Source organism: Pipistrellus hanaki (genome assembly GCF_964339955.1).
Source record: "Pipistrellus hanaki genome assembly, chromosome: 1".
NCBI lineage: Eukaryota > Metazoa > Chordata > Mammalia > Chiroptera > Vespertilionidae > Pipistrellus > Pipistrellus hanaki.
In genome coordinates this window covers 44632148-44644955 of record NC_140503.1, presented here as the reverse complement: position 1 = coordinate 44644955, position 12808 = coordinate 44632148, and the positions used below count along the sequence as shown (strand labels likewise).

Here is a 12808-nt window from a genome sequence, read left to right as displayed (position 1 = left end):
TATGCCTCCATCTTGGTTTCTCCGAATTTTTCTCTTAATCTGGAGCATTTTAACAATAGAATATTATTAAGGTAATCAAAATCTCCCTCTTCCTGACCTCTGCCCCATTCAAGAAACATACAAATGAAGTCTCTGTCACCTGGTGGTTATCTCTTTCACAGCTAAATGTTCCTCATTTCTTCACCTATTCCTCAGAAGACTTGTCTGTGGCTTCCAAACCTTCTCCAGTCCCTGTTCTCTTATGTCAGTGGATATGTTTCTTTTTGTCAGTGCCTGGAGCTTGCCTGAGCTCAGGACCTGCAGAGCACCCTGTGTGACCACAGCAGTGTGGAGGCCAGTGGCCCTTTCCTCTTTGACTGGGCACCGTTCTCTTAAGAACTCAGCGTCCAAGGCTGCTCTGGGTTTCCTGTCAGCCTAATTTTTGGCTCATGTTGGTTTTGCATTTTACAGATGATGATTCTAATGTTGAAGCAAAACTTTGAGTAGATTTTCACAGTTTAAGACATGGATTAGGTAACCCTTTAGGGACTTAGGGTATCTTATTTCTTTCACAGTTCCTATCTGAAATGCAACCCCCTTTTTTTTTTTTTTTTTTTTAAATAAGTTTTTATTGATTTCAGAGAGAGGAAGGGAGAGGGAGAGATAGAAACATCAACGATGAGAGAGAATCATTGATTGGCTGCCTCCTGCATGCCCCACACTGGGGATCGATCCCATAACCCGGGCATGTGCCCTGACCAGGAATCAAACTTGACTTCCTGGTTCATAGGTAAACGCTTCAACCAGTGAGCCACACAAGCCAGGCGATATGCAACTCTTTATTGTACTAACCTGTGGTTCCAATGGGCTACCCACTGAACATTGGTTGACATTTTTAATGAGGGTAGTGAGGGAATAGGGCCACATGCAGAAGGAATTATGGTTGTCAATCTGCATGCTCTTATGCCAGCAAGTTCAGAGAAGCCTTTTGGCCTTCCAGAAAAAGCACGTTTACTGCTCCAGAAGGACCTTTGAAAATTTGCAAGTAAGATATTAGAACAAATACATATTAACAGGAGCCTTTGTAATGCATCTTTAGCAAGCCTTTGGAATTTTGTACAGTATCTTCCTAGAAGATTCTAGAAATATTGGATGTTATATAGTTATGTATTAAAACAAGTTTGAGAATTATTATGATATTTGATTCATGGCTAACATTTATATAGATGCATTTAAATTCTTCTCTTATGCAGCACTATCTTCAAATATAGGAACTTTGGCTTAATCAATATTTTAAGTATTCCATTGCCAACGTGCATTTTGAACATTTAAGTTTTAAGTATGTCCTCAAATTTTTGTTATCTGAAGTTGATGCCAAGATGAAAATGTGGAGAGTTTGCACTGGTATATTTTTTTCCATTTATGGTTTTGAATCAAAATATTTATCATTGCAGTCTACCTCAGTTTATTTATGGTCAGGTCTTCAGATCAGTACTTCCTCTTGAGTGAATGAATTCTAACTTTCACCCTGGCAAAGAGTTGCACTGTGAATATTGGCTACAAGTGGCAGCACTTTCTATCTTAATTTATTTTTTAAAATCCAAGTTATAGTCCTGTACATTGCCTAAAACCTACATTCGAATTTTTCTTGGGTTGGATTGAAGCTTTTGTAGTTTATTTCAATTTTGTCTTATAATGCAAATACCACAAATATTTGGCAATTTGAGAAAAATTTTCATTTATAAGATAAGTTAAGACAATCATTGCTATAATTTTTAAAAGGCATATTTTTTTAAATTTATACAATAATGTATTTAATTTATATGCATATTCCTTTGTACTGTCCCTTTCTTACACACACACACACACACACACACAGAATCAAAACAAAGGAGAAAGATGGAATGATTTATCAGTACTTTTTTAAAGTTTATATTTTAAAAATCGGGCCTTTTTCTTTATTGTTCTTGGAAACTATAACAAATGAAAACAAAGAATTTCCACTTCAGTATGATGGTCATAAGAACATTGTCCCTTACTTACATCATCAGTCGTGTGTTTTGTCGGGAACACGGAAATTGGCGGTGTTTTGTACTTTCTCACTTCCCACTCTTAATATGAAGAACTATCAATGCCACATACCTTTCCTCCCACAGACTTGTAATATAGAATGAGGAAGTTTATTAACTTCTGAGTTTATGTATTTAATATATTTGGGGTAGTACTTTGCTATTCCAGATAGCAAAAATCTTTTATTCATTACTGAGCAACTTATATAAAACAAAAATCCTCCAAAATTTATTGATTCTTTTATACCATTAAATTCATTTGTTGATGGAGAGTATTACTGCTATGTTTCTAAGCTTTAATTGGCCTTTAACAACATTCCTGTGACACGTAAGTTTGTTGTTTAGGAAAACTGGACATGTTAGTTGGTTATTGCTGCGGAGAAAGAGGTTGACAGCCATTGGCTCCTGATCCTACCAAACGGTGGTTTGGGCAAATAGTTTCTTTTGAGCCTAGAAAAACAAAAGACCCTTTTTAATTCTGCTTATTACTATTTTGGTTGTCCTCTGCATGGCCTTTAATTTAATGATATTTATACTAAATATAACTTAACTATCCTTAAATCAGGATCATTGTTGCAGAGATTCTAGCCAACAAGGGTTAGTAATAGTGACCATAGAGGAACTGACCAGCCACACCTTGCATTCCTAGCACATCGGTGTGGCAGCAGGGAAAGTCTGTGAATTGTGCACAACAGAAGCACAGATGTGATCACTCTAAGGATCGTTTCTTATTAAGCAGTTTTCTAATCTCTCAGGTATTCATTTAGTTTCTTTTCTGATGGTAGCTTTCTATTCTCCCCTGATTATTTTCCCCCTGAAGCCTGTTTAGGGGTGGGGGAGATATGAATCACATATGTAAATATTTTAGAATCAGACAATCAAGTGATTAAATGCCCATATAGGGATCTAGACCATCATTATTGTACATTTAAGAAAAAAGAAGAGATAGTGATTACCAGTCATTCGTAAAGATAGTTTTTTTTGAGAAATTCCTGCTTGAACTAGACTGTGAAGGTCGAATACAGTTGAGGTTCTAAGAGTGGAAGCTAGAAGGGAGGGTGGCAGAGTAAGTATAGCCAGGTGGAAGATATAACAAAGTACCAACACAGTGGGATTGAAGATATATCTCTCTGGGAAAAGGAAAAAGTTCAGTGACAGCCCTGGATGGTGTGGCTCAGTTGGTTGAGCATCCTCTACTAAGTCACTGGTTCCAACCTGCTTCAGGGCACATGTCTGGATATCCAGCTTGCTTACCAGTAGAGAGTGTGCAGGAGGCAGCTGATCAATGATTCTCTCTCACTGATATTTCTCTCTTCCCTCTCCCTCTTTTTCTTAAAAAAAAAAATTAATAAAAAGCATTTAAAAAGTTCAGAGTGGCAAATGCCATAGGATATATATATTCTCAAATTACATTGCTTAATAGAATCATATAGATCTCAAGTGTACATTTCTATGATTCAAGATCTGTATATTGCTGTGTGTGTCCACCACCCAAAGTCAAATCATTTTCTGTCACCAAATCATTAGTCCCCCTTAACCTCCTGCCCCCCTTCAGCCCCTTTCCTCTGGCAGCTACCACAGCGCTATTTGTGTCCACGAGTTTCAGTTTTATATCCCACATATGAGTGAAATCGTACGGTTCTTAGCTTTCTCTGAATGACTTATTTCACTTAGCATACTATTCCCAAGGTCTGTCTAAGCTGTCACAAATGGCAGTATTTCATCGTTTCTTATGGCTGAGTAGTATTCCATTGTGCATATGTACCACATCTTCTTCATCCGATCATCTATCATCTATCAATCGAAGGACACTAGTTGTCTCTATGTCTTGGCCACCATGAATAATGCTGCGATGAAGTTAGGGGTGCATATATCTTTGTGAATACATGTTTTTGAATTTTTCGGGTATATACCCAGGAGAGGGATTGCTAAGTCATATGGTTACTCTACTCTTAATTTTTTGAGGAATCACCAGACTGTTTTCCATGGTGGCCATACCAGTTTACACTGCTCACTCCCTGTTCCTCCCAGCCGAAGGAATTGCCGGCTACTACTGGTTTCCTCTCCTCTTCTGGCCAAGCGGGCTGGCGCAGGGAGCTCCCCTCTGCAGGTGCCTCCATCTGATCTGAGCGCTCCTCCCTTCTCGCCTTCCCATCAGTTCCCATTTGCTCACCTTTACCTGCTTCAATGTGTGGATCTTGCAGGCATGCCTCTTTGTTGAGCAGGAAGGCCTTTGTTGAGTGATAGTCGATCGACTTGTTAAAGTTTTAGGGGGAGAGACCAAGATCCTCTCTCACACCGCCGGTCCTCTGATCACCATAGGATATTAAACTAAGTATTTGCCAATCTCAGGAAGTAGTCAGAAGTATTGCTTTTTTCCTGATGTCTTGTTTACTTATGTTTTTCTTATTTTCCTCTTTTATGTGAAAATTAGATAAAATGTAAAAATGGGTTGGAAATTTTGGTTGGTTTTAGATAATTGCAAAATTTAGAAAAATATATATTTTATTGATTTTTTACAGAGAGGAAGAGAGAGGGATAGAGAGTTAGAAACATCGATGAGAGAGAAACATAGGTCAGCTGCCTCCTGCACACCCCTACTGAGGATGTGCCCGCAACCAAGGTACATACCCGCAGTTGTACTGTTACCTTCTCTGGGTGGTTACCATGACTCTAGCTATACTAGGAGGACTCATCATATTGCTATAGTTAATACCGCTGCGTATTTTTTAGAATTATGTTGTGTGTGTGTGTTTTTTTGGGGGGTGGGAGCTTGTTAATCCTCACATGAGGTTATTTTTTCCATTGCTTTTCAGAGAGAGTGAAACGGGGGGGTGAGGGGGGAGACAGACAGACAGACAGACATAGATGTAAGAGAGATACATCGACTGGTTGTATTCTGTACACACCCTGATTGGGGTGGGGAGCAAACGGCAACCCAAGTACATGCCCTTGACCAGGAATCGAACCCGCAGCCTTTGGAATCGAACCTGGGACCCTTCAGTCCGCAGGCTGGTGCTCTATCCATTGAGCCAAACTGGTTAGGGTGGTAATTGCAAATTTGCTGGGTTTTTGTTTAAATGGATTTTGGATTTAAAGTATAGCTTTTTCTAAAGCCTTATTAAGTGTCTGGATTTTGAAGTATCTCCTGTATTTTCCTGATATACGACTTTTTCTTTTAAAAACATCACCTGTGTGGTTTCATTTTAGAAAAGCCAATGAGGGTTTGAAGACTATTAATCCAGATGAACCAGGGCCTTCCATGCGCCTGCTGGCCTATGGTAAGTTGGAATTGCATGGTGTTTTAAGAAAGAAAGAAAATTTGGCATGAAAGCCATTTCTGTCCTTTATATCTTTGTGGATACAATATTTTATTGCTGTCTGGTCTCTTGGTGTATATTGTTTATTTTTCTAGCTTTTCGGGGCCCTTATATAAAGGGGGAAATAATTGCAGGTGACGTTTATCTGTGTGTCCGTTAAATATTAGCCAGGTTTGGGAGAGTTAAGTGTTGAACACTCCAGTTAACTAACGATTTCTAAATGAGGTACTGTTACCTTCTCTGGGTGGTTACCATGACTCTAGCTGTACTAGGAGGACTCATCATATTGCTATAGTTAATACCTCTGCATATTTTTTAGAATTATGTTTTGTGTGTGTGTGTGTGTGTGTGTGTGTGTGTGTGTGTGTTTTGCGGGGGGGGGAGCTTGTTAATCCTCACATGAGGATATTTTTTCCATTGCTTTTCAGAGAGAGTGAAGGGGGGCGGGCAGAGAGAGAGAGAAACACAGATGTGAGAGAGATAACATTGACACTGCGTACTGCACACACCCTGATTGGGGTGGGGAGCAAACGGCAACCCAGGTTCATACCCTTGACCAGGAATCGAACCTGTAGCCTTTGGTGCTCTGGTTGATGTTCTAACCTCTGAGCCACACTAGCCAAGGCTAGAATTATGTTTTTAAAATTGGATCTAGGTCTGTAAGTTGAATCAGCCAATTTGGCCCAGGGATCAACTCTTACACTGCAGTCACACTTCAAGGACAGTTCCTAGTTCTAAGCCATCAAACTTAGGCTCTGTTATAAACTAAAGCCCGAGATTCAGCATCGTATCCTTCCCATTTCACCTATTGCTTCTGTGTAGATCTTCTTCATTTCTCTGCTACCTCCCACTCTTCATTCCCTTTCCTCTTCTCACTCAATTCATCATTTAGCCAAGCACCTGCCTCTTCCGAGCCAGCTTTCCACTCTTTCCCCAATAGCATGTGCACCTTTCCCCCTTCCACAAAATAGTATGTCCCAGTCCTTGGAAATCTGAAGACAAATCACAGTGTGAAAGGGTTTAACAATATTTTTCTTCCTCTTTAGTTTCTGGCCTGGGCTTTGGAATCATGAGTGGAGTATTTTCCTTTGTGAACACCCTGTCTGACTCCCTGGGACCAGGCACAGTGGGCATTCATGGAGACTCTCCCTACTTCTTCCTGTATTCAGGTATGTGCCTGGTAGCTGTGAATGTTTAAGCTTCTGGTCTAACTGATCATCCTGTTAGAGTTCTCTGGCTTAGGAATTCAAGTGAATAGAAATTTATGTTATATTTTCTAAAGGCAAAATACTGTTAGACATCACAAAATAAAGGATAGGAAATTAAAAACTTTGAGAGGAAGAGATCACACAAAGAATTTGTATGCATACACTAATAATCCATGGGCACAGGCAATAGGGCGGTGAAGGCCTGGGACAGGCTAGAACTAGAACATTAGCAGAGAATGAGAGTCCCATGTTCCTCACCACTCCTTCCTGCAGGTAACCCGATTCTGAATTATTAATTTCCTAGTTTAATCAGGTATGAAAGTTTAACATGTACACATGTTTAGTTTAGAAAGTTTTACCTTCATGTATGTATCTGAAAGAAAGGTAATGTTTTGTTTTCCTATTTTTAGGAAAACACATTTCCAACATTTAAAAATAAATCATACTATATTTTTAAAAAGAAATTGAGAGGAAAAATGATAATAGGTGAGTTGACTTTTAAAACTCACAGATGCAGTATAAAAGGACCAACTCATTTCAAAGAGCTTTTTTATCCACAAGAAAAAAATTGTCATCATGATGCAGTGATCACATTTGAGAGTTGGTAATGTACACAATTAACATAAAATTTCTCCTTAATTTCACAAGAAGAATCTTTTAAAAGTACTTTTTTAAAAAAAAAACAAAAAAAAACTCACCATATGTTTTTTTATCTGCACAAGTTATATCATTGAAATAACATTTCACACATTCTTCAAATTAAATAATTATTTATTGTCTTCCCTGAGGTAATTTCTATCCTCAAGGAAGTTACCTTTATAGTAAGAACAAGACTAAAAAAATGATTAAGCATTTTAGTACAGTTTAGGAATAGAAAAGATATACAGAGGTATGACCAAATTTAAAAAAATATTGCTGCAGAAGTTTAGAGACATTCTGCATGTTGTTGTGATCCTCAAATCCACTGGACACTTGTTCACCATTTCGATTCAGGCCTGGGCATCTCCTGTCTTGATCACTATCATCAACCTCCACTTTCCATGTGAATCTATCCTGTATGCAGCCACCAAACTATAGAAAAATGTGTAATGGTTCCCCAACGTCTGCAGGATAAAGTCAAGGCCCTGTGCATCTGACTACATGATGACGCTGGGAAAGTGGATTAATGGGCCATACTTATTTAGTGGTGCTTCCAACATAGCAAACGATCTTTTTAAAAACATTCCGTAATTAGAATATTTTTAATGATTATAGTACCGAGTGCCAGTTTCTTAGAGTAAATGTGATATTAATAGCTAAAGTATGTTAGGTTCTAATATACTAGTAAAGGAACAAAAGCCAATCAGGAGAGGGTGTTACTGTACCAGTTTTCTATATTTTCTTAAATTGGCCTGTTATAATGCTACATCAACAACCTTTAGATATGAAATAGTGTTCTTCTGCCTCCTTTTCTCACTAGAGGGTGCTAATTCACTTTAGTGAGCTAGGCTGTTTTCCTTGGACTAGCTTTCAGTAATTCTTCTGGGAGAAGGTAAAAGAAACATATGCTAGTAATTTGAGGATTGTATTTGTAATTTCTATAAATTCACAGAAATTTTTAAAGAAAAGAAAATATTTGGTTGGTTGGCCTGGCTAGGTGGTTGAGTGTTGACCTATGAATTAGGAGGTCACGGTTTGATTCTTGGTGAGAACACATACACGACTTGCAGTTTCGATCCCCAGTATGGGGCATGCAGGAGGCAGCCGATCAATGATTCTCTCTAATCATTGATGTTTCTATCTCTCTCTCCTCTCCCTTCCTCTCTGAAATCAATGAAGATATATATATATTTTTTAAAAGAAAGTATTTTAATGTCTAAGTTTATGGTGGCAGGCTGACCTGCTGTGAATATGGACCTATAGACTGAAAGAACAGCTGTTACTTTATCATGTGCAAGAGTTTCTTATTTATTATAACATTGTTCTTAGTAGCATAAATTTTGAGTTATACATTTAAGAAATTGCCTTTTATCGTATTTTAAAATAACTCCTAATTTGTATATTTTTGTATTTGTTATTTATGATTGCCATAATTACCATTTATTTAGGCCTGAGCTCATTTTGAATTTTTCAGTTAAATCTATAAGCTTATATGTTGTTTAACATATTCCAATATCAATAAGGAATATGGGGGCCATTAATTAGTATACCTACATTAGTGTAAGATATAGAATACATGATAGCTGTATGTGCATAGGTTTTCATGTTACAGGTAGGTATAGTTTATTAATAGCACATGCATGTATATGTTTTTTCTTTTATTTGTAATTGTGTAGTAGGCTAGCATTAACTTGGTAAAGCTGTATAGAGGCAAAAGTATGGGAATCTGAGTCCTAAGCTCAAGTCTTATCCTGCTCATTAATTTCATATTCTGAACAAGTCCATTTGGTCATTTCAAAAATAATTATTAAGCACTTTTATTCAATAGGAGTTATACCAAGCTATGAAAAGACAGCCCAGTAAGTGTAGCAGGGAATAAGGACAACCAGCTAATTAAAGTGCGATAAACACTATGATAAGAAAGTTCTATAAGCACACAGAACACAGGCTCTAACCCATGCTCAGATGCTATTGTACTTCTCCTTTGTAGTACTGACTGCAGTTGTATTAATTGGTCAACTGTGGAGTCATTTCTTTAGTTCTTTCTCTCTAACCAGATGCTAAGGACTATCTGTCTTATTCACTGCAGTATCCTCAGCACCTTGTGGAATATTTTGTTTTTAGGTAGATCCATAAATATTTATTTTATTCTTTAACTTTATTTTTTAAATATTTTTATTGATTTCAGAAGGGAAGGAAGAGGGAGAGAGATAGAAACATCAATGATGGGAGAGAATAATTGATCGGCTGCCTCCTGCATGCCCCACACTGAGGATCGAGCCAGCAACCTGGATATGTACCCTTGGCTGGAATCGAACCTGGAACCCTTTAGTCCACAGGCCAGTTCTCTATCCACTGAGTCAAACCAGCTAGGACTCTCTTTACTGTTGAAAGTATTACAGATGTCCCCTTTTTTCTCCATTGATTCCTTCTAGCCCATATCTGCTCCCCTCCCAGGCCTTCACCCACTAGGCACAGCTTATGGAGGAAATGGTATTTGAGTAGAATTAATGGATGAATACAGTCATGCACTGGGGATTATGTTCTAAGAAATGAGTCGCTAGGCAGTTTTGTCCTTGTGTGAATGTCACAGACTGTACTTACACAAACCTAGAGGATGTAGCCTGCTACACACCTACACTATACGGAATAGCCTATTGCTCTATGGCTACAAGCCTGTACAGCATGTTACTGTACAAAACAGCAAGAGATTAAATCAAGCACAAGAGAAAATGATGCAATCAGGAGACACGGTAAACATGAGAGGCCTGAGGCTGCTGCTGGCGCAACATGGCACAGAAAGATCACCGGCCTTTCTGGAGGAGAAATCAGTATGGTCTGAGCACGTGTGGAATGTTGAGTTTAGTTCCTAGCATTGTATTTAACAGGTATACTGAAGAACTAAAATTGGTACAGAACATTGTCAGTACAGTGAACAATCTGGAAGCTGTTTCGTATGGGGTATGATTGAAGGAAGGAGAAATATTGAGCTTGAAGAAAAATGAAAGTGTGAGGAATGTGGGAGATTCCATTTTTGTTCCAATTTGTCATTTCTCTATAACAGAATTATACAGCCACATCCTTGCCTGGCCTCATGGTAGCCAGAATGTATTTCCCTGACCCTGACTTTGAGCTCATACATGTGTCTTGTATTGGCTGATTAGTGGAAGTGATGTAAGTCAGAGTCTTAAAAATCACTTGTATGGTTGGCCTGCCCTCTGTTTGAGCCTGGGTCCCCGGGGTCTGGCCTAGACCTGGGGTTCAGAGCAGTCGGAACTGGGGCCCAGCACAGTCCGGAGCTTTTGTCTCCTTCCTGCTAGGGAACGCCAGCCAGGCACTCAGCCTCCCTCCTCTCCAGCTCTGTCCTTTCTGTGTGCGCCGCGTGTCTCCGTACCTTCGGCTTTTACAGCTCCTCTGCTTTTCCTTCTGGTTTTCTCTTTCCTTCTTGTTGTAGAATTTCCAGTCAGTCGACTTTCCTGTAGCTCTGGGAAATGTCCATTTTATATTTTAGTTGTATTTTATTGAAATTGTTGTGTGCGGCTGCGGTTAGGTGTTTACCTGTGCAGCCATCTTGGATCCTCCCTCCAGATTTTTATTTTATTTTTTATAGAATTGATTGGTGTGACATGGGTTCACAAAACCATATAGGTCTCAAATCTACAACTCAACAAACATTATCTGCACACTGCATCGTATGCCCATCACCCAAAGCAAAGCCTATTTCTATCCCCATTTATTGCCCCTTTGCACACCTCTACCTACCTCCAACCCATTTCCCCTCTGGCTGTCACTACACTGTTGTGTGTGTCTTTGTGTTACATGTATGTTTTTTATTTTTTTATTTTTTATTTTAAATATGTTTGATTGATTTTTCACAGAGAGGAAGAGAGAGGGAAAGAGAGTCAGAAACATCGATGAGAAGAATCATCGATCAGCTGCCTCTCGCACACCCCATACCGGGGATGTGCCCGCAACCAAGGTACATGCCCTTGCCCAGAATCGAACCCAGGACCCTTGAATCCACAGGCGACGCTCCATCCACTGAGCCAAACCGGTCCCGGCAACATGTATGTTTTTTAAAATCCCTTCACGTTCTTTCATCCAGCCCCCAGCCAACTCCCTTTCCTCTGACAGATGTCAGTCTATTCCATGTATCCATGCCTCTGCTTATATTTTGTTTGTTAATTAACTTATTATTATTCTATAGATTCCACATATAAGTGAGATCAGATGATACTTGTCTTTTTCTGACTGGTTTATTTCACTTAGCGTAATAATCTTCAGGTCCATCCATGCTCTAGTTTCTTATAATAAATGATCACAGCTAACTGCACTGGCTTTGACACAAGGATACTCTATATGCTGTAATACGTTATCAATTTTATCATTAAATGTATTTTTTCATTGTGTGTTTTCATTACATCAGTCATGTAATAGTCTTTTTTCAAGCTGTTCAAATAGCAGAATGGAAAACGATACTTCTAAAAAGTCCTTTCACTAAACCGTGGCCTAGTGTAGTCTCCAGTAGTCTGTGATAAACCATCAAGTCTGCAGAGACCAAGTAGCCTTCTCAGTTGATGCACTTCCATCCCTTCTGTTGCTCAGGTCAAAAACTTTGGAGTAATTCCCAATTCTTTCCTTTGTCTCCTAGTGCACATTCAGTCCCACTACAAATCTTATCTCCAACTTCTATTTAAATCTCCACCCAAGTTCTTATGGGCTTGCTTTTGCTTTACATATGACAGGAGGAATAGATAGTTTGAGGGCTACTTTGGAACAGACATTTAAAGAAAAGTTAACTCTGATGGTGCTGAAACTATTCCAGACCTGAATAAACTTGGGAAAGTCCTAGTTAATTTCAAGAAGTCAATCAATGAAGCATGAATACAAAGGAATAGAGAGCCCACACTCACTGTCAGTGAGCACTACTTTAGACCCCATGCTCCCACTGGCAACTCGAGCCAATGAGTTTAATGTGGTTTATTATGTAGCATTTTTGTGACAATAACTGACTAATATAGAGTTTCAAGTATTTTTAAATGTGTCACTTATGGAAAAAAAGAGTTGACTTATGATTCTTCAAGAGCTTTCCTAGGATCAACAATGATCCTAGCCTTTCTTAGTTCTATAGATATTTGGGTCAGATGATACTTTGTTGGGGGGCTGTCTTGTGTATTATAGGGTGTTCAACAGTACCCCTGGTTCTATGTACTATATGTCAGAGGCACCCCACCCCCAGTTGTGGTGACCAAAAATGTCTACAGACATTGACAAACGTCCCCTGGGGGCAAAATCATCCTAGCTGAGAATCACTGAGTTAGAAGGCAGGTTTGGGTTCAGTTTGAGAATGAACATTCCTACAGAGACTGTTTTAATGAAACAAACTTCTAAAATGGAATCATTTGAAGTGGACCCTGTGGGATCTACTTTTTTCATTGCATAGGTGTTTAGATCATTCAACTTCTAAGGGGCTTCCCCCTGACTCCACACTGATGAGCTAATTTGAGGAGAGAATTTCTTTATTTTCAACATTTGCCAGAGGGATTTTAAGCATAAAATTATATCCTTGGTAGTCTTTTTGGCTCATAAACAT

At 38.9% G+C, this 12808-nt stretch overlaps 1 protein-coding gene across 2 annotated transcripts in view; it reads left to right on the top strand.

Annotated features, from left to right (window-relative positions):
- The window catches only part of APH1B (aph-1 homolog B, gamma-secretase subunit), a 34643-nt gene that overhangs the window by 7873 nt on the left and 13962 nt on the right, over nucleotides 1-12808 (top strand). The window contains exons 3-4 of one of the 2 annotated variants that reach the window (XM_084894240.1): nucleotides 5259-5329; nucleotides 6415-6537. In XM_084894240.1, the coding sequence (XP_084750366.1) occupies nucleotides 5259-5329; nucleotides 6415-6537 (194 nt within the window). The remainder of the gene's footprint in view (nucleotides 1-5258; nucleotides 5330-6414; nucleotides 6538-12808) is intronic. The other variant, XM_084894241.1, reaches the window with a different exon arrangement.